The sequence below is a fragment of the Silene latifolia genome, chromosome 3, assembly GCF_048544455.1.
Source record: "Silene latifolia isolate original U9 population chromosome 3, ASM4854445v1, whole genome shotgun sequence".
NCBI lineage: Eukaryota > Viridiplantae > Streptophyta > Magnoliopsida > Caryophyllales > Caryophyllaceae > Silene > Silene latifolia.
This window is the reverse complement of record NC_133528.1, coordinates 9,025,698-9,046,882: the sequence shown is the minus strand read 5'-3', so window position 1 is coordinate 9,046,882 and position 21,185 is coordinate 9,025,698. Positions and strand designations below refer to the sequence as shown.

Sequence of the window (21,185 nt, the reverse complement as noted above, 5' to 3'; positions counted from 1 at the left end):
CTACTAACTATGTCAGGTAGGACTTTACCAAGTCTATTGCATAAAACCTTAGCCAACACCTTGTAAATTGTGTTACAACAAGCAATAGGACGAAATTCCAATACACTAGTAGGATTGGAAGTTTTAGGAATAGAGTAAGAGTTGTGGTATTCACCTGCTTTAATAGCTGACCAGTTTGAAAAAAAGTTCTTAATTGCAGCAGTGACATCACCCTCAACAGTCTCCCAAGAGTCTTTAAAGAATTGACTTGAATATCCATCAGGTCCTGGAGATTTAGAGGACCCAATATCAAATAAGCATTCTTTAATTTCAATGTCAGTCACAGCAGCAAGCAACAGAGAGTGATGTTCCTCGGTAAATAGCTTCCCTTTCCTAACAGTAGGCACATGGACAGGCTTAGTAGGCATGGAAGATCCAAGGAGGCTTTTATAATAGTCCAAAAAAGCCTCCTCAATCTCAGGGCAGGTGGAGTACAGGCAGCCATCTAAGCCATGATATTTTAGCTAATTGTATTATTAAGAACATTACTTAACGTCTATATTACGCTTTTAGTAAATTTTATAATTAGATTTCAATTGGAGTTAAATACCATCAGTATAATCATTGGTTTATCTAATATGTCTATCTACAAAATCGCACATTCGCGCGGGATTTATATTAGTACTCAGGGATGGCAATGGATCGGTTTGGATCGTGTTCTGCAATATCCAAACCCGATCCACTAACTTAGTGGATCACTTGATCTATATCCAAACCACGCCCGATCCATATCCAATCCATTATAATTTTTTTCGAATCCATACTCGATCCACCATATATTCCAATACCCGATCCAAAACTTGATTTGACTATATAAAAAATTCATTTTATATTACAAAATTGAAATTTCAAGTACAACAAAGCCTAAATTTTGAAAAATACTTGATTGGATCAGGTTCGGAAACGAATGGATGGGGTTTGGATTTGGTTCGGGTTTTCCAATAGTGGATATGGATATGAGTTTTTATATAGTGGATCAGGTATGGATTATTAAGAGTTAGATTTGGGTCGGTTTTTTTTCCTTTGGATCAGTTTGATTTGGACCATAATTGTCATCCCTACTAGTACTATATAACATGATTTATTTGTTAAGAGACTATTTTCTTTAACTTAAGTCCAAGATCGATGATGTTATACTCGAACAAGACCCTTTACATGACTGGACTTTGGGCTTAAATTGTGGATGTAACTGTAGGCCTTCTCATATCTATTGCTAATATTCCACTTTAGAATTGAGATGGGGTGGAATTCGAATCTGTGATCTTTTGATCACATTGGCTCTGATATCATATCAACCAAAAATTTAAGCTCATAATTAATGTCTCAAAATCGATTTTATACTCACACACTTATTTCCTTTTATTTTATTAGAGTGAAATGGATAACAAACGAAACGACAATAAAACACAACACATATACAGTACAATGTAACTCAACGTCATATGTCAAGCTACTTTCTATACTCTTGAATGAACTCGTAAAGCTTATTTTCATCTGGTAGAGTTTTAGCGACACTTTCCCTTTGCACGCACCTCTTAGCCCACTCTATGATCTTCGGGTTCGACTCTTCAAACTTGAAATTTCCGGCGTTTTCCAAGATGTGAAACCAAGTGTAGAACGGGATTAACGACACATCAACGTACCCAAATGTGTCGCCACCAAAGTAAGGTTTGTCTCCAAGTTGTTGCTCCAACACCTTCAAATGCTCTATGAATTCTTTCTTTGCGACCTCTTGTTCCTCGCCTTTTGACTTCCATATCCTCTTTGTCCCGTCATATGTCTGTACAAAATTACGCGTCATATTCAAGCAGTATCATCAGATAGCATTATCTCATTTTTCATAAAATGTTTAACTTATTGTAAAACCATATTTTAAGACTATGACAAATTTTCAACATCTTATTGTTAAAAAAATTCTAGTTTTCTAATGAAAAATGGTAGAAAATAAAATACCTTTTTGTCAACATAATCAGCCCAAAAGCGAGCTTGAGCTCGATCATAAGGATCAGAAGGCAACAACGGGTTCGTGTGGCTCCAAACCTCATCAATGTACTGAACAATGTTAAGGGACTCACAAACCGGCTTGTTGTTATGAACGAGAACCGGGATTTTCTTGTGAACCGGATTCATCTTAAGGAGCAATTCACTCTTGTTATTAAAATCTTCATCTCTATACTCATATTCCACCCCTTTTTCGGCCAAAGCGATCCTGACCCGCATCCCATATCGACTAGGCCAAAAGTCCAACAAAATTACTTCATTAGCCATTTTTATAACTTTACTGTCCAAGTGGTCCTACCTGGCTCCAATTCAATCTAGACAAAACCGGATGGTATATATCAAAAAAAAATTATGTAATTAAGTTGATTATAGTAGATGATTTTAAGTTGTGGGTAAGGGTGAGTGTATTAATAGAGTTAATAAAGAGATTGGTGTAGAAATATGTCACTACATTTGAAAATGTCATCATTGATTACGTTTTGAGACTAAGAATATATGTTGGTCTTTGGTGTGGAATATATGTAAGCTAAATCCACTTTTAGCTAAAATTTTTAAATATTTATAGGGATGTCAGCGGGACGGGTACAAGTGGGTACCGCCCTGCACCCGCGGGGATGAGTAGAGCTTTGGGGGTGGTGAGGCGGGTGCGGGTACGAAAATTGTACCCGCCATGGGTCATGGGGCGGGGATGGATTTCGCATCTTACCCACCAAATACCCGCCAATCATTAAAAAAATTAGTAAGATTATGATAATTTTATAAATCTTATTTAGTTATAATTAAGATATAATGATAATAATAGCTATTTTTATAAAGTTTTTTACTAATTTATTTGGTGAAAAATTAAAATTATAAAGATAAATTAAAAAAATGGAAATTAATAGTTATTAAACCAACTTTTACGAAAAAATTTATCGAATAAAACTATGGTGTAGCGGGTTAATAGGTAAGTGGGGCGGGTACAGTTTTATATTTTTTCCCGTTGGGGCGGGAATGGTTTTGGAAATTTGTACCCGCCACGGGTGGTGGGGCGGGGATGGGTACGAGTTTTTCTTGGTGGGTACGGGTACGGGGGCGCCTATATCCACCACCGCCCCGCCCCAATGACATCCCTAAATATTTACTCTTGTATATCTTATAGCTCCTTCCGTTCTAGTCATTAGTCTACATTTGCTTTATTCCCCCCTCATAAAATAAATTAATGTAAACTATTCACTTAAACAAAGTATTAGGCATGTTCGGGTCAGGTTCCGAGGTGGATCTAATATGGGTCAAGTTATATATATGGATCATGGGTTGGATTATGGTTATATATTTGTATAACTAAAAGGCAGAGTGGTTAGTGACTTAGTGTAGTGTTTGAATATTACTCCATAAGACGACTACTTTGGTAAAAGTAAAAGTGTAGAAATTTGTTGAAAACACTAAATTCTAAGAGAAATCGATCTAGAAATGTGGGATTAAGACTTCACTAGTTTTACACCCGTGCAAAAAAATGCACGGGTCGTAACAATAGATGTTAAGTGTTTAATATCGTAATAATTTAAATTGTCCATAGAGATAGTATTGAATTTAATCGGGCTCTTATTTATTATTGTAACCACATATAATGAATTGAGCTTCCTTATTCAAATGTTAAATTCGAATGACGGTATTGAAATTGTAAATATGATATTGTTGATGCCTGATTACTAAATAACTGTTTTTGTCTCATAATAATGTTTTGTAAGAGTTGTGGTTTTTTTTTTAAATAAAAAAATTAGTGCTGGTAATTTTTTATAATCATTAAAATTTTTACCATGTGTATTTTTTTAAATATTATAATTATATGAATCTTCTTCAAAATTTGCTAAATTTGCTATATTTTTTAACATTATGAATTATAATTATATGAATGTGCTTTAATTTTTATCAAGACTTGCATCTTTTTTTGTATATGAATGTTATTTAGGTACCTATCAATAAGAAAACCAGTACAAATAATTTGTAATTTTATTCATTTTGTAATTTTTTTTAATTGTTTTCATTCACATGTATTCCTAACATTTTAGGAAAATATATATGTATAATATGTAATTATAAAAAAAACTAAAATTAAAATATCGTAAACTCAATAGTTTGAAAAGGAGAAAAAGAAAAGCAAATCAAGTGAAATATAGGAGAGAGAGTAATTAAATGTGTAAGGTGAACATGGGGGGTCCTACCTTATTTTTTTTTTCTTTTTAATCCTTATAAACCATGGACCAATAGGAGAGCTTTATTGGCTTCAGCTTTTATAGATAAGAGATTTCTAATTGTCATCGATGACGTTTATGAGCTAAGAATATGATAAGATTTAGGAGGGAGGAATTCACAAACGATAACTGTATTATTGAAGTTGTGAATCTTATGATAACAATACATGTATTTATAGTACCGAAACCCGAACCCTAATATTGTAAACCCTAGACGATAGCCGACGTAAGCTATCTATAGCCTAATTCCTCTAACAGAATAATATGGTGGTGAATGTGGTGATTGGTGTGGGAAAAGATTCAATGAATCCGCCCTTGTTATACTGTTTCGATACATTTTTTCACATGTTTTAGTACAGTCCATAAACCCAATACTGTCGATTGTGCATTATTGCTCGATTTATCTTCTTAATTGAGTCAAGTTTTTGAGTACATACATTTAACATTATCGAAGGCTCTTGTACTACTGGACCACTTTACTAATTATTTCAAATTCGTATGATAATGGTAAATTTTCCGCGTAACTGTAATTAAGCCTCTTGTATCAGATAAAAAGTAAAATGTTTTAAAAAAGCTCTAATTTTTCTAGTAGAATATGCTTGAAAGATACCTTCTTTTAAACATTATCGGTCCAATTGCGTAACTGTAAGAATAACATAGAACGGTGGATTCAAATATCACGATCCAAAATTTACTCGGTCCAGACTCACATTATACCATTTAGTAAGACAAAATAGAATTGAATTTGTTACACAAGACGTTGTAGGCACAATGTAATACTAATTCTTTGATGAACAATAACCAAGTATATTCAATTGTACAAATGTACAATTGCTAAAAGGAAAATGAGATACCACTCCTGACAAGCCAACACTATTATGGCTCTGTTTGGCAAAGTTAGCTGAAAAGGTAGCTGAAACCTGAAAAAGTACCTAAAATCTCAAAAGATACCTGAAACCTGATAAGGTAGCTGGAAAGGTAGCTGGAAATTAGGAGCTGATAAGCTAGCTGATTTTTATTAAAAGTGTTTGGAAACTAGCTAAAAAGGTAGCTGATATTTGATCAAATGACGTAGAAGGGCATGTTATTATTATTACAGTTTATGTTTTTGCTATTATTCTTGTGTTCTTATCATTGGCGTTGTTAGTAATAAAGTGTAATAAAGTCATAATGTAGTTTTTTCAATGTATTTGCGCAAGTCTCCAACATGTTTCAAAGAGAATGAAACAATAATTAATATATCACGATTAGTTAAAGAAAAAAAAAATTAAACAATATATTAACGAAAAATGTATTCTATGAATACAAAATTAGTTCACTATTAAACTCATACACAAAAAAAAATATTCGATTTTTTCCGATGAAGTGTATTGAAGAATTTTATTTAACGGTTGTCTGTGTTATTTGGGAGAAGGTATTGAATGAGATTTTAATTGACAACATTAAAAAAACAAGGGTAAAATCGTTACACAAAAAGAATCGTCACGACTGATTTCTCAAACGCTACGTGAGGAAGATTTCATTTCGCGATCTTTTTTGGTCAAAAAAGGTAGTTGTCAAACACTCTAAAAAAAATAAGGCACCTGATTTTTTTGACAAAAAAGCTATTTGAGGCAAATCAGGTACCTGAAGTGTACTGCCAAACAGAGCCTATTTGTTACTCGTAACTTATTTCCTTTATTGAATTAAAACTAAGAATAACACACAAAAACAATACGGGTTTACAACTCGACTCAACAACAATCGATCTAAAAAAGCCCTCAAATATATATCACTCAATGCCAAGCGTCTTCTTCAACTCTAAGAGGAACCCATGAATCTTCTTCTCATCAGGGAGCGCTTTCGCTACGCTTTCCCTCTGCATGCATCTCTTAGCCCATTCTATGAGCTTTGGGTTCGACTCTTCAACCTTCAAGTTTCCTTCGGTCTCCAAAGCGTAAAACCAACTGTAGTACGGGATTAGTGTAACATCAACGTACCCAAATGAGTCGCCACCAAAGTATGGTTTGTCCCCGAGTTGTTTCTCCAATACCGTCAAATGTTCTATGAATTCTTTCTTTCCGGCTTCTTGTTCCTCGTCTTTTGATGCCCAGGCCTTCCTTGCGCAGTCATATAACTGTTACAATATACGAGTATATTTTTAGGTACGTCCTTAATACGACCCGATAATACTATTGTTAAGATTATAAAGGAGGAATATTTCATAATAAGGGAATTGTGTTATTGATGGTTGTTTATAGTACCGAAATTCAAACCCTAATACAGTAAACCATAATGGAAGCCGGTCCTAATGGACCTAATATCCTAATAGGCTTAATATCCTAATACCCTCCCGTAATCGTAAAGGCAACACGTCGTACGAACTTTACGATTGGAGAAATACAAAAAAAAATATAAAATGAAAAAATGAAATCTTCCTTACGCAGTCATATAAGGAAATAACTGTTACAATATACCTTTTTTTCGACATAATCAGCCCAAAACCGAGCCTGAGCTCGCTGATACGGGTCGGAAGGCAACAAAGGGTTCTTGTTACTCCAAACCTCATCAATATATTGAACAATGATGAGAGACTCACAGACCGGTTTGTTATTGTGAATAAGAACGGGAATTTTCTTGTGAACCGGGTTCATTTTAAGGAGCAACTCACTTTTGTTCCTCACATTTTCATCTCTATACTCAAATTCCACCCCCTTTTCATGCAAAGCGATCCTGACCCGCATCCCAAACGGGCTGGGCCAAAAATCCAACAAAATTACTTCATTAGCCATGTCTACGTACTCAATGTTGTAGAAATAAAACGTAAAGAAACTGTTATGTTAGAATTAGGTACTAAATTTGATGATATTAGTAGTAGGGGCTAGGGGGTATTTATAAAGTTTAGTGGAGGTTTAGGTACTAAAGAAAGACTAGAAAGGTGAATGAATCGATCAAGAAATGTATTAGTGAGCATACTAGAGTTGGTCAAACATGCGGGCTGCTCTTCGGGTCGACATCAGCCCGGCCCGCCCAACCCTTGTCATCCAACTCGACCCGTCCCCTGCCTCGGGCCGTGTCCGGGTCTAGATCAACCTGGCTTGCCCTAGGGCCACCCCCGGCCCTCAACTCCCCTCGGCCCGGTTTTGGGTTGAGCTTTAATTGGTCCGGCACGTTTAGACCCGTTACCCCTCACGGACCGGTTTTGGGCCGGGATAGCCTTCCCTAGCCCAGCCCAGCCTGAGCCCGTCGACATGGTTGACCAGCCCTAAAGGAAACTACACTAAGAAAATGTTGCATGTCATCGATGACACTAAATTGTAAGAGAGATCGATTTAATTAGAAAGGTAGAAACTTTACTTATAATTGTCATCGATGACGTTCTTGAGCTAAGAATAATATGGTGGTGAATGTGGTGGTTGGTGTTGAAAAAGGCTCAAAGGGTCTACGTTGTTGACTTCTTGTAGTAAATAAATACTCCCTCCATTCCGGTCAATTGTTGTCCTTTTGTTTTGGCACAAAGACCAAGGAATGGGGAAAAGACCAATAATAACTAAATGACAAGTAAAACAAATTGAATGAGAATGATCAAATTACTCATCAAGTTCATTCTTAAAATAGAAAGGACAACAAATGACTGAAACACCCCAAAATAGAAAAGGACAACAAATGACCGGAACAGATGGAGTAGTAAATAGTAATACTAGTAATAAAGAAAATAAGATCGTCTTATCGAAATGTCTCGCTTTAATTTGAGTATCATTTTCTCACATATTTTAACAGAATCCATCATTTTAATGTCTCTACATGATAAACGTAACTCAATAATACTATCGATTTTTAATTGTTTAACGACCAGATTAAAAGATGTATGTTCTTAATTAAGTCAAGTTATACTAGTACATAGATTTAACAATTATCGTTGATCCTTGTATGACTGGACAACTTTTCTGACCATTTTAAATTCGTATTGTTATGATAAATTATTTGCAAAAGTAGTACTCGAATCACTTTTACTTTGTCTAAGTGTAATCGTGTGAGAGTAAGTTCTTTAAATTTCAATTAGAGTGATTAGACCTCTTATAGTAACTGAAATGTGAAATGTTTAAAAAAAGCTCGAGTTTTTCTAGTGATATGATGTTGGAAATATATCTCCCTGTAAACATAATCGCCATCGGCCCAAAATCGACTTATGGTTATGAAAAAGAGAAGAGATTTTGTTGTAAACTAGGATTATCTTAAGGTGTAAGTCACTCTTATTTTTCAAATCTTTATCTTTATTTTCATACCCTTTAAACTTCCTAAGAAACCTGTCTAAATAGCTCATAATTGGAGTATCTGGTCCTGATTATGAAGTTTGTGTTACTATGTATACTCGTATGTAGTTTCATCGAGTCTTAAACCATAGTCCCGAGACACATCATATATTCATATATATGTAGTGTGACACTTAGTTGATGACGCCTATCCGCCCAATCGCGTAGATATTGTCTTGTATGTTAAACCTACATGGCTTCTGATATTTATACAGAGTTTGCCGCGTTGGGTTTGTAAGAGTAACATAGAATGCAAGTATTTTGCTTTGGAAAGAAGACCGGTTTAAGATGAGGTATCAGTAGATTCTCAGAAGCAAGACTACCCAATTCCAGTAAGTTAAATGGCCTGAAATTACTCGATATCATTTATCCCGTATTTAAAATAGAATGAGTTGAAGCTCAAACTTTACATATGTTAACCATACAACGGTCAACGAATGAAGCACAATGTTAATCAAATTTACTCTCAACGCCATTCACCCATCCAGGTGAGGGTTATATAGCAGGAGTTACTCGTTAAACGGTGGAATCAAATAACAAGATGCAAAATTTACTCGGTTCAAACTCGCATTATTATAACGATAAACTAAGCCAAAATATAATTGATTTTGTTACATGAGAGGTGGTAGGCACAATGTAATACTAACTCTTTCATAAACAATAACCAAGTACATTCAATTGTACAGGAGTGTACAATCGCTAAAAAAGGAAAATGAGATAACGTCCCGTGAGTCCGTAACCAACTAGATAGCCAACACTACTATGTGTTAGCTTAGTTTTCCTTTATTGAATTGAAACTAAGAACAAGGCACACAACAATACAACTCAACTCAACTCAACTCAACCCGACTCAAAAACAATCAACCGAAAGAGCCCATAACAATATCACTCAATGCCAAGCATCTTCTTCAACTCTAGGAGGAATCCATGAACCTTCTTCTCATCAGGGAGCGCTTTAGCGACGCTTTCCCTCTGCATGCATCTCTTAGCCCATTCTATGATCTTTGGGTTCGATTCTTCAATCGTGAACTTTCCTTCGGTCTCCAAAGCGTAAAACCAACTGTAGAACGGGATTAGCGTAACATCAACGTATCCAAATGAGTCGCCACCAAAGAATGGTTTGTCCCCAAGTTGTTTCTCCAATATCGTCAAATGTTCTATGAATTCTTTCTTTCCGGCTTCTTGTTCCTCGCCTTTTGTAGTCCAGACTTTCCTTGTGGCGTCATATAACTGTTACAATATAACCGATTAAAGCGATCCGTTCTACGGAGTATATTTTTACTTACGTCTTTAAAACCACACCCCTTCTGCCTCAATTATTTGTTTTACATGTAAACAAATGATTGGACGTGAAAATCAATAATATCCCCCCTACTACTAAGAGAATAAAAACTCTTAGTAGTTTTCCCGCCTAAGAAAATAACTCTCAAAACTATACATGGAAACAATATTACATTTATATTTTACCTTTTTTTGCAAGAAACAATCATTATCCCTAAATTATTGTACAATCATTTCCATAAATGTTATCTTTCATTAGTTACGCAAATCTTTTTTTTATATTATCCTTTATCAGTTAGACTCTAAATATGGTTTTTTAAAGGACGTAACAAATTTTTATGTATTTTTTTAATAAAAATAAAAAATAAAAATATTAGTTACTTATTTTTAAATTGTCGTTTTAAATGTGTAGTATACTGTTATTACATGTCTTCGTTATAAGGTAATACATTTTAATTAGATCTTACATCACTTAATTGTACTTTAATGTCATATCATGTAATGATATAACATTATAGTGTTATTTCTAACAGTAAAGTAAAAATAGTTTAGACACAAATAACTTAACTTAAAGTGTCTTTTGACGGTAGTAAACTTTCGTTTTCTACCTCTTACTAAGATTATATTTAGTATTTCGTACATTATAAACTGCAAGTATAGTTAATTTATGCAATTAATTTAATAAGAAAGTTTCTTTATAAAACAAATCTAAAAATACCGTGCTGTAGTACGGGAACTATACTATTTATAAATTATAAAGATAATAAAAGTGAGCTCCACCATTCAATGATGATAACAAAAGTTTGGATCAATTTTGTACGTTATTGGGACAAATATGATGGGTAGAAAATGTTCCCAAGTATAAACAATCTATTTCCAAAGTATTCCCGGTCCCGATCATCTATTTATCTTCAGCTTTAAGTATTTGACGATAAATGGACCAAATTAAATGTGAAAAAAATTAAATTATTGATTGAAAAATAGAATAGCTAAACAAATGACTGAAATAGAACATAGGAAGTATTTGAGTAGTGTCATGAGCGACGGTCTCACGATAACCATAAGTTTATTATGAGATGATTATCTCATAATTAATTTGTGAGATCTACAATAAAATAATGGAGTGGAGATCCTCTCTATTTCCTAAAAAGAAAGGGAGAGGTCATTTCCTAGCGGTGGCCAGATTGCATCATTGGATTATCGGACGGTTCTAAATTTATGGGTAAAAATAAAAGAATAATGAGATTTAGTGAAAAAATATTATTTTAAGGGTTTAAGAGAGAAAATTGTCTCTCCATTTCTTGCCTCTCCATTTCCTATCCTACAAGAAATGGAGAGAATCTAAATCCAATAAAATAGTTATGTTCATTTTAAAAACATGGATTTTTTGTCCCGATCAATAGTTTACCCTTTTAATTTTAGGTATTTTAGTCAATAGTTTACACTCTTGTTCAGTAACATTACATTTTTTCTTTATTTTAAATTGCTTTTAATTTTTTAATGATTGTAAATTCATGCCTCTGTCATTACTTTAATAATGATCGTAAACTAATGATTACGACGGAGAGAGTACAAGATAAAGGACTAGCCTATTGATATTGTAAAACCTTATTTTCGCAAGATTAAAAGTTGTAACAAAAATTTAATCAAGATGTAAAAAAAGATAATAATAATAATAATAATAATAATAATAATAATAATAATAGAGCGTCGTCAGATAGTATAGAGTGAACCTTATACAACTACATATTGTAGGTGATTTGAGAGGTTAATATCGAGTGTCGATATCATCTGATGACACCATCTCATTATCCGAAAGAAATAATAAACTAGTAAAAGATATAGAAATATACCTTCTTTTCAACATAATCAGCCCAAAACCGAGCCTGAGCTCTCTCATACGGGTCGGAAGGCAACAAAGGGTTGTTGCTCCAAACCTCATCAATATACTGAACAATGATAAGAGACTCACAAACCGGCTTGTCATTATGAACAAGAACCGGAATTTTCTTGTGAACCGGGTTCATCTTAAGAAGCAACTCACTCTTGTTCCTCAAATTCTCATCTTTGTACTCAAATTCCACACCTTTTTCATGTAAAGCGATCCGACACCTCATCCCAAATGGGCTAGGCCAAAAATCCAACAAAATTACTTCAATCGCCATTTCAAATTACTCGATTGCTATAGAATAAAAACGTAAAGAAACTGTTAAGACGAAAATGTTTTAGTTTGATGTTATTGGTTGTAAGAGGGGGAGTGTATTTATAGAGGTAAGATAAGGGGTATGTAGTAGGTAGTAAAGAACGTCTAGAAATGTGTGAAACAAATGGAAAGATCTAGAAATGTGGTGAGGAAAATTTGTAAAGGTTTGTGTATTACTACGTTTAGAAAATGTTGCATGTCATCGATGACGATTAGAGTCGAAGAATGTATGGTGTGGAATGTGCGAGTCGCTATAGTTGAGCCACGAGTCCCACGACTCACAAGATGCGCAATTTATTGTACGTAAATTTCTACTCAATTGCCCGATATTATATGGCTTGATTGATTGACATATGAAAAGGACAATTCGATATCACTAAAGTTAGACACAATATCCAAAATCTCATATCAAATAAAGTCCTCTAGATCCGGACACTAAAGTCATACACACTCCCTACTACACCAAATGTAATATTTACTATAAACGGATATCTCATACTAAAAGTAACATTTCTTATTTGGTCCACGGCATTACCTAATTATCCTTATACTCATTTGATATTTATACAAAATGTCATTATATACCCTATCCACCAACCACAATTACATACCACACGTATTTTTTCTCTCTTTACCCTTACTTTTTCCACCTTTTCTTAAATATTTCATTTTCCCCTACGTTACCTTTGGTGGTACGGAGGGGTATTTTTTTTTTTAGGCAATAAAACTAGATTGATCATCTAAGGTAGAATCAATCTATCTCATCCTTTCGAATGATAGAAGTAAGCCGAAGTCACCGGATTTCGATCTCAGTAAGATTACAATCTGCAGAAACAACATCATCATCATCGTCATTATTTAAGTGCCCGAAAGTTGTCAGTGTATACTCTCGCGAGTCACAAAGCGCCAAGGAAAAATAAGAGTATGAGTGACCATTAGTGCTAATAGTGGCTCGGACTAGCTAGCTTTAAGGAGAGAGGGAGCACTATTGCTAAACCTGGCAAAGCTGGTCTGACCCGCTTGACCGACAAGGTTTACCTGGAACATGAAAGCCGCCGAATCTGACATGAAATTCGAGTTGTCCTCACCCAGACCTAGACCCGACCCGACCCGAAGCTTAATCCCAATGTTGGCAGGGGGCAGTGACTTCTCTGCTTATTGGTTACTCAAACACATCATATGAATTTTGTAAGTCACTTAATAATATTTAATTAAACAGACACAATTAGGAAGGTAAAACATGAATGATGATATTGAGGTAAGCACTATGATGATCTTAAGATAATTCTATGTGTTTGGTCAAAAAGTGTTTTTGAGTCCAAAAACACTTTTACAAACTAGGTCAAACACACACTTAGAGAATTGATTACTGCTTCTGAGATTGAGATTGCTTATGTTTGCTAGAGGTGTGGCAATGTGGCACTTGTTTCCGAAACTGTGTATGTCATCATAAGCACACGATAGAATATGGAAAAACAAAAATATAAGAGAATTAATAGAGATTTAGGTTAAAGGTCTTTGTCTATAATAATATAGAAGTTAGATTTTTGGTAAATACCTTGAGCGGTTTCAGACATAAGAGCTTTTCCTTTACTTCTACTTGTAGATCTACTATTGAGGTGTGTGTCCATGTTGGAAGCGAGTTGTTAATTTGGATATGTTGATGACAAATCTGTTCAGTAGTTATATTATTACCCACGAACATGGTTATTTAATAGCAAATGTCATATAAACCTATCGTTCGTAAATTATTTGTATGAAGAGGGCATATCATGTTGATACATTATTTTAAATTCATATAAACAATCATTTTCATACAAATTAAATAGATAATATAGTCTTTCACCTATCGAGTTAACGGAATTATGAATTTGATTATGACTACTCTGTATACGGTTAGCTATGCCTGCCACAAGTGTGGCAGAACCGCGTATGTTTAATTTCTTGCACCTGTGTAAGTCATATTAAACAAAGATAGTAATATGATAGAACTCATAGATAACCAAACCATATTGATATCAAATCGAATTTGATATGAATATTGATATCAGGATTACCTTGATTGGTTTCTCCTTGAATGTCTTTTCTTTTCTTTTGACCATGATCAGATAAAGGTGGATCCATAATGATAATTTGTGTATATTTTTGTGTAGTTTAATAGAGTGACATAAGGATTATATATAGGTGGCTGTTAGTTTTGAAATGTAAGATGGAGTTTCTTTTTTTTTTGCCGCAAAGAGATTTCGAAATTCAATTTTGGAAGTTTTAAATACTGAACATGTTTAAGTGCCTTTTGGCGCCAAACGATTAAAGTTTGAAATTACGAAAATGAGTTTTTATGGAAATGAGGAGAGTATTTTCAAATTTAATTTCTGTTTTTGAGAGAAAAATATACTCCATGATTTTGAATTTCTGTCCAAGTGCCTTTTGGCGCCAAACGATTAAAGCTTCAATTTAGGAAAATGAGTTTTTATGTATACGAGGAGAGTATTTTCAAATTTAATTTATGTTTTGGAGGGGAAAATATACTCCATCATTTTGAATTTCTGTCCAAGTGCCTTTTGGAGCCAAACGATTAAAGTTTCAAATTCGAAAAAGGAGTTTTTATGGAAATGAGCAGAGTGAGTGGAAAATAAACTTCATACACCATTGTTCAAATTTTGTCTGTCTTTTGGTGCAAAGCGTTTAAAATATCGAATTAGGAAGTGCAAAGAGATTTCTAAATGAGTTATTTTGGATGTTTTAGATACGGCACATGGCCAAGTGCCTTTTGGCGCCAAACGATTAAAGTTTCAAATTAGGAAATGAAATTTTTATGTATATGAGTATTTTCAAATTTAGTTTCTGTTTTGGAGGGCAAAATATACTCCATTATTTTGAATTTTTGTCCTAGTGCATTCTAGCGCCAAACGATTAAAGTTTCAAATTAGGAAAAAGAGTTTTTATGGAGATGAGCTGAGTGAGGGGAAAATAAATTCCATAGTCCATTGTTCAATTTCTGTCTACCTTTCTGTGCAAACTGTTTAAAATTTCGAATTATGTTTGCAAATATGTTTATGTTTATATGCCTTTTGGTGCATTGATCTGCAAATTTTACATAATATTTTGTTGAGTCCTAATCTTCTTAAATTTATGTCTTTTGGCGGAAAGATCTCCAAATTTGAATAATCATAATCATATTTGTTTTGGCAGGGATTTTACTGATCTAGAATGTCCTGTCAGGGGTTTATATGTAGGGTGATCTAACTCAAACAACTCGCCTGATTAGTATAGTTAAGTGCAATAACAACTAATAAATAATGACAAAAAGATTTTATACGTGGAAAAACCCTGGGAATAAGGGAAAAAATCACGGGCACCAAGCCAGGAGTGATTGTTACTATGATTTTAGGTAGCCTGACAGAGTATTGTTATATCAGGCGTGACAGGCGAATATATTGCTTAAGAATACAAAAGTGTAAGTAAGAATGAGGGTATATGCGATGATCCTTCTGATTTTGTCTTCTCTTCTATTTATACTTGATTTCTCCATCTTTCTCTATGCCGTTTAGAGTTTCCTGGTAAATAGGGAATGTGCCCTATTTACCCGGAGGTGGTTGTCATCTCTTCAACCGTTGCCTTTGACTATCTTTCATATCTTTTCTTCTTGAATTGGTCTTCCTTGTTTGTAGGGGACATATGTTAATTGCCTAGTCTTTGCCTGTTATGCCTGTTGTGCCTGAGTTATTTTCCTCCCAGGTTGCTTAGTTGACTATCGCCTGTCTTGTATCAACTCCTGCTTGGTGCCTATCCGTATTGAATAAATGCCTGGTTTCAGATGTCTTTTGCTTGGAACTTGTCTTTGGCTGGTGCCTAGCCTGTATCAGGTCAGGCAGGATAATTTTGGGCCCAACAATTGCCCCTTATCTGCTTATTCCATTATTGGGTCTGGCCAGGAATAAGGAGATAAAAATTTGGGCCAGGCGAGTGATTTGTGCAGGGACTTTTTATCGGATTTAGAATTAGTGTTTGATTCAACTTCTTGTAACGGTTACTTGCCATAAATAGGGTAGGTTCACAAAACCCTAGGAAAGTCATGATTAGTCTCTACCACTTGTTTTTCTAGCCGTTTTGGATTTGCGGCTATAAATATCCTGCCTTTGCCGTGATTATCTTCACATTCCAATCTCCTAATTTTCTTCTTTCTCTTTCTAAAAAATTCTCTCTTTGCAAAAATTCATTTTCCAGAAAAATAATATATGGCTGGTGGTAGGAGAAGGACAGCAGCTTCCAAAGCTCCTGCTGAGGTCGAAAAAGTTCCTGTTGAAGTTGAAATGGTCCCTGCTGAGGTTGAGGAAGTCCCTAATATCATCTCTGAGGATGATGTGGTGGAGGTTGTTGCTGCCCCAGAGATTCTGTCCATGTCTTATAAGGGAGTTGAATATACTCCTATTAGGGTTTTGGCGGCTTCTTTTCATGAAGCTAATCAGCTGAAACCAGCTTTTGAGCATTATATAAAGGGCAGGGGCCTTATTCCTCATGGGGCTGAGGTTTGGATTCCTGAAAGCGGTCCAGTGAGGGCTAACTGGAGTAGTCCAGGCTGGTTCTGTATCTTTGAGTGGGCGTTCAGGGGTGGCTGTCAGCTTCCCCTTTATCCTTTCATGACTGAGGTGATTAGGGCTATCAGGGTTCCCCCATTTCAACTTATGCCGATGGTCTGGAAAATTGTCCATTCTGTTGAGCACTTGTGTTCTAAGCACAAGTTGGTTATTACCTTGGATGACTTCAAGAATGTCTATCACCTGAAGAGTCATTCTACTGGAAGGTTTAATTTTCGAGTCAGGTCGAAGATGGCTCATCTGATTACCAATTTTGATTCAGGGGATGATAAAGGATGGGCTCAAACCTATATGTTTATCAAGGCTGATTCAATTGCCCCTGATCTGGACTATCTTAATTATCCAGCCGTTGAAGGAGGTAACTTTCTTTCCTGCATTATTTTTGGTTTGGCAATAATTTATTTTGGAGAGTTTACTTAATTTGCCCATGCTTTCTTTTAGTGAATGATTGGGTGAATGATCCTGATGCCGAGGGGTCGGCTGACCGGATAGCAGCGTTTATGGCGTTGCCTGAAGAGGAAAGGGCGTGGCCTGCCTGTCTGGGGCAAGCTTCTATGCCTCATTTTAAGAAGGCCAAGTTGAGTACATATAAGCCTCTGAAGAGCACTAAGGTTCCAGGGGTGTCTTCATCAGGAGTAAGTTTGTTGCTTACTTTTGTCATTCTGTCTCTTATATTGAGCATGTGTTTATATTGCTGATTTTAGAATCTCATCGTGCAGCTACCAGGGCTTCTGCCAGGATTGCTAGCTTTGGTCTGTCTCTGGTGAAGGCAGGGGTCTCTCAAATTATAGGGGAGAAGTCAAAGAGCAGTGAGGCTACGGGAAGTGATAGTCTTTGTTCAAATTCGGGAGCTGTGCGGGGGTTCGATTTGGCATCGCCTGAGAAGGTTGTGGATGAGAGTGACCGTCCTGAGAAGAGGAAGAGAGTGGATGAGTCTTCAGGAGGGGTTTATGAGGTCAGGGGGGTCAGGGCTCGTATGGATGAGGTCCAGTTTGCCAAGGAACAAATTCAGGCTCAGGCTTTTGTGGTTGATGATCCCTATTTCAAGTATCAGGCAGAGGATGCTTCTGCCCGAGCTTTGGCTGCTATGTACCGTTCCAGGGACTATGCTGCCAACCTGATTACCATGCTTCAGGAGGTATATATTCTTTGTTTTTTTCTTTTATTATGGATATTTGTGTGTGTTTTCTTTTTTGTGGCTTAGATAGGCATTTTTTTTCTTTGTTAGAATGTTAATGATATGCTGAGGAGCGCCTGTCAACTGGAATCAGTCCACAGCCTAAAAAATACCCTGGACTGGGAGGTACAAATCTTGAAAAAAGATGTTGAGAAGTTTAAGGCTGAGTTGGAGGTGTCTAAGGCTGAGAATCATTCTTTAAAGGAGGATAATGAGGCAGGGAAGGCTCGGTTGCTGGTGGAGTCTTCTAAGATGAAATATGCTCAGAATGCTCTGAAAGCTCTTCAAGCCAAATTTGAAATTGCCCAGGAAGAATTAAAGGCTGAAAAGCAGGCTATGCAGGAGCAGTTGAAGGTGAATGAAGAATTGGTTGTAGAGAGGGATGAGGTTCAGGCCAGGTACAAAGATGCTGCACTGTATTTCTTTGGCAAGGGTCGTGTGGATGCCATGAAGGAGCCTGTTGAAGTCAGACCTTTTTGGAATCCTGATCAGGAGTTGGCTGATCTCAATACCACTTATCCTGAGCTTTGTAAATTACATGCTGACGAAGAAGTGGATTCTCCACCATCCAAAGGGAAGAATAGTGATGCTGAAGGGGAGGGAGATGAAGAAGAGGAGACTGCTGATGAGGGGATTGGCTCTGCTACTGCTTCCAAGGCGGGCTAGTTTATTTTTTTATTTATTTTCTGGAATTTTGTGTTGGGTAAACAGTTGTTCTTCTTGCCTGGGAAGGGTATATTCCTGGGTAGGTATTAATATATATATATCCTTTCTTCTCTTGATTTTCTTGCTGTGCTGGACCAAATTTGTGCATGTACATTCATGTAGCATTTTTCTGTTAGAGTAATGCCTGTCAGGAGGGCTTATGGCCCTCATTCCTGTGTTTATGAGGAATGGTGGCTCTGTTTGCCTGTTAGGAGGGCTTTGAAATGAGGGTGGTTGCCGGTCAGGAGGGCTTATGGCCCTCAGCCTGTCAGTAGGGCTTATTTTGACAAGTACTCTGGTCTATTCCATCATTGTATTTGCCTTTTTATGTACTGAGCTCAGTTTAGTTTTTAGGGCAGGCAGACAGGTGCCAAATTAGAGCATTTTAGAAATGCTATTCAGGTTGGGTGGAGTGGCCCTCAATCCTGAACATTTGTTTAAGCCTAAAATGTAGCAATTACAAGTGAAAAGAAGGTGTAAAACAAGTTTTCAGGATTGGAATAAAGTCTTAGATAAAGCTAAGAAAAACAGGCAAGCAGTTTAGCACATAGCAGGAAGTTCTATTGACATGTATATAGGGTAGGTAGTTTTACCTGTTTCTCAAATATGAAATAGTTTTAAGTGGGAAATGTTCCAGGATCTGGGGATCATTTCTCCTTCCAAAGTTTGTAGCCTGTAAGCTCCTTGTCCTACTATTGAATCAATTAGGTACGGGCCTTCCCATGTAGGGGCTAGTTTGCCTGCGTTCTTTTCTCTGGTGTTGGGGAAGACTTTTCTTAGGACTAGGTCTCCCTCTTTGAATACTCTGATGTTGACATTTTTGTTGTAACTTCTGGCTACTGCCTGTTGGTAGGAGGCTATCCTGACTTTGGCTGCATCCCTTAGTTCTTCTGTTAGGAGCAAATTATCTTGCAATAGGGGCATGTTCTCTTCTATGGTGTTCAAGCTGCTTCTGGTGGTTGGCACATGAATTTCTGCTGGTATTACCGCTTCACAGCCATAGACCAGGGAATATGGTGTCTGGCCTGTGGCTGTTTTGGGTGTGGTCCTATCAGCCCACAAGACTAAGGGGAGCTCTTCTGCCCATCTTCCTTTTCAGCTTTTTCTTCAGGCAGCTAATTACTACTTTGTTGCTTGATTCTGCATGTCCGTTGGCTTTTGGGTAGCCTGGTGTAGATGTAACTAGGTTGATATTCCACTGTGCACAGAAGTTTGCTGTTCTTTTTCCCACAAATTGTGTACCGTTGTCACAGACTATTTCTAAAGGTATTCCATATCTGCATATGATATTCCTTTTGATGAATGATATGACATCCTTTTCTTTGACTTGCCTGTAAGAGTCTGCTTCTATCCATTTGGAGAAGTAGTCAGTCATTGCTAGCATGAAGACTTTTTGTCCAGGTGCCTGAGGTAGCTTGCCTACTATGTCCATGCCCCATTTCATGAATGGCCAGGGAGCTGAGATGGAATGTAGTAGCTCTGATGGTTGATGGATATAAGGGGAGTGGATTTGGCAGGCTTCACATTTTGAGCTATATGCTATGCAGTCAGCTCTCAGGGTTGGCCAGAAATAGCCTGTCCTGAGAATTTTGCTTGTCAGGCTTCTTCCACCTTTGTGATTTCCGCAGTATCCATCATGTATGTCTTCTATGACCTGGCTGGCTTCATTTGGTTCCAGGCAACGTAAGTAAGGTCCAGCCTGAGACTTTTTAAACAAGGTGTTATTTATAATGGTATAAGTGGAGGCTTTGATTTTCAGGGCCCTTGCTTCGTTTTTATTTGTAGGGAGTATTCCCTGTAAGAACCAATCATAGTAGGGTTTAGTCCAGGAGGTTGTGTCTTCCTGGATAGGACAAATTTGTCCAGGCCTTTCTATGGTTGGTTCCAACAGGTGGATGATGGGTATTTTGTCAAACACAGCAGGGCTGAAGTTTGATCCCAGGCTAGCTAGAGCATCCGCCTGGGTATTTGGTCAATGTCAAAGGTTTTGAATTTTTTGCAAAGGTTTTTGACATATTCCAAATAGAGCATCATTTTTGAATCTTTTGCAGCATATACTCCTTTGACTTGGTTGGAAATTAAGAGAGAGTCAGTTTTTACCTTGAGGTTTGCTACACCGAGTTCTATACATACCTTTAGTCCAGCAATCAGGGCTTCATATTCAGCTTCATTATTTCTGGCTTTGAATTCACAACTAATAGCATGTGCAATTAGGTCTCCCTGTGGTGATTTTAGGACTAGTCCTAGGCCAGTGCCTTTCATATTTGTTGCCCCATATACATGGAGAGTCCATTTCTGGTATGTCTTATGGGTGTCAAGGTGATTGACCTCTTTTATGAGGTCTGGCTCTAGGGTAGGACTGAATTCAGCCACGAAGTCTGCTAATGCCTGAGATTTAATTGCCGTCCTGGGTTCAAAGGTTATATCATAGGTGCTAATTTGTACTAACCATTTTGCCATTCTGCCTGACAACTCAGGCTTTCTCAGGACAGATTTGATAGGCAGGTTGGTTCTTACAATGATTGGGTGACTCTCAAAATAAGGTCGAAGTTTAGTGCAGGACATTACTAAAGCAAGTACATATTTTTCAAGTAAGCCATACCTGGTTTCTGCGTCTAGGAGACTCTTACTTACATAGTAAACTGGATGCTGTTG

General features: G+C 36.5%; 3 protein-coding genes across 3 annotated transcripts; all 3 read right to left on the bottom strand.

Moving 5' to 3' along the window:
* Positions 1 to 1,372: 1,372 nt before the first annotated feature.
* On the bottom strand, positions 1,373 to 2,393 carry LOC141645887 (glutathione S-transferase U19-like). Its single transcript, XM_074454053.1, has 2 exons — positions 1,993 to 2,393; positions 1,373 to 1,819 (listed from the first exon to the last, which is right to left on the bottom strand). The coding sequence occupies exons 1-2, from the start codon at positions 2,305 to 2,307 to the stop codon at positions 1,490 to 1,492; spliced, it is 645 nt and encodes a 214-aa protein (XP_074310154.1). The 5' UTR covers positions 2,308 to 2,393; the 3' UTR covers positions 1,373 to 1,489.
* A 3,628-nt stretch (positions 2,394 to 6,021) lies between these two features.
* LOC141645886 (glutathione S-transferase U19-like) lies at positions 6,022 to 7,080 on the bottom strand. The gene is made up of 2 exons (XM_074454052.1): positions 6,731 to 7,080; positions 6,022 to 6,390 (listed from the first exon to the last, which is right to left on the bottom strand). The coding sequence occupies exons 1-2, from the start codon at positions 7,043 to 7,045 to the stop codon at positions 6,046 to 6,048; spliced, it is 660 nt and encodes a 219-aa protein (XP_074310153.1). The 5' UTR covers positions 7,046 to 7,080; the 3' UTR covers positions 6,022 to 6,045.
* A 2,112-nt stretch (positions 7,081 to 9,192) lies between these two features.
* On the bottom strand, positions 9,193 to 12,227 carry LOC141647082 (glutathione S-transferase U19-like). Its single transcript, XM_074455122.1, has 2 exons — positions 11,701 to 12,227; positions 9,193 to 9,796 (listed from the first exon to the last, which is right to left on the bottom strand). Exons 1-2 carry the CDS (start codon positions 12,010 to 12,012, stop codon positions 9,452 to 9,454), a joined length of 657 nt encoding a protein of 218 aa, XP_074311223.1. The 5' UTR covers positions 12,013 to 12,227; the 3' UTR covers positions 9,193 to 9,451.
* Between the last annotated feature and the right edge of the window lie 8,958 nt (positions 12,228 to 21,185).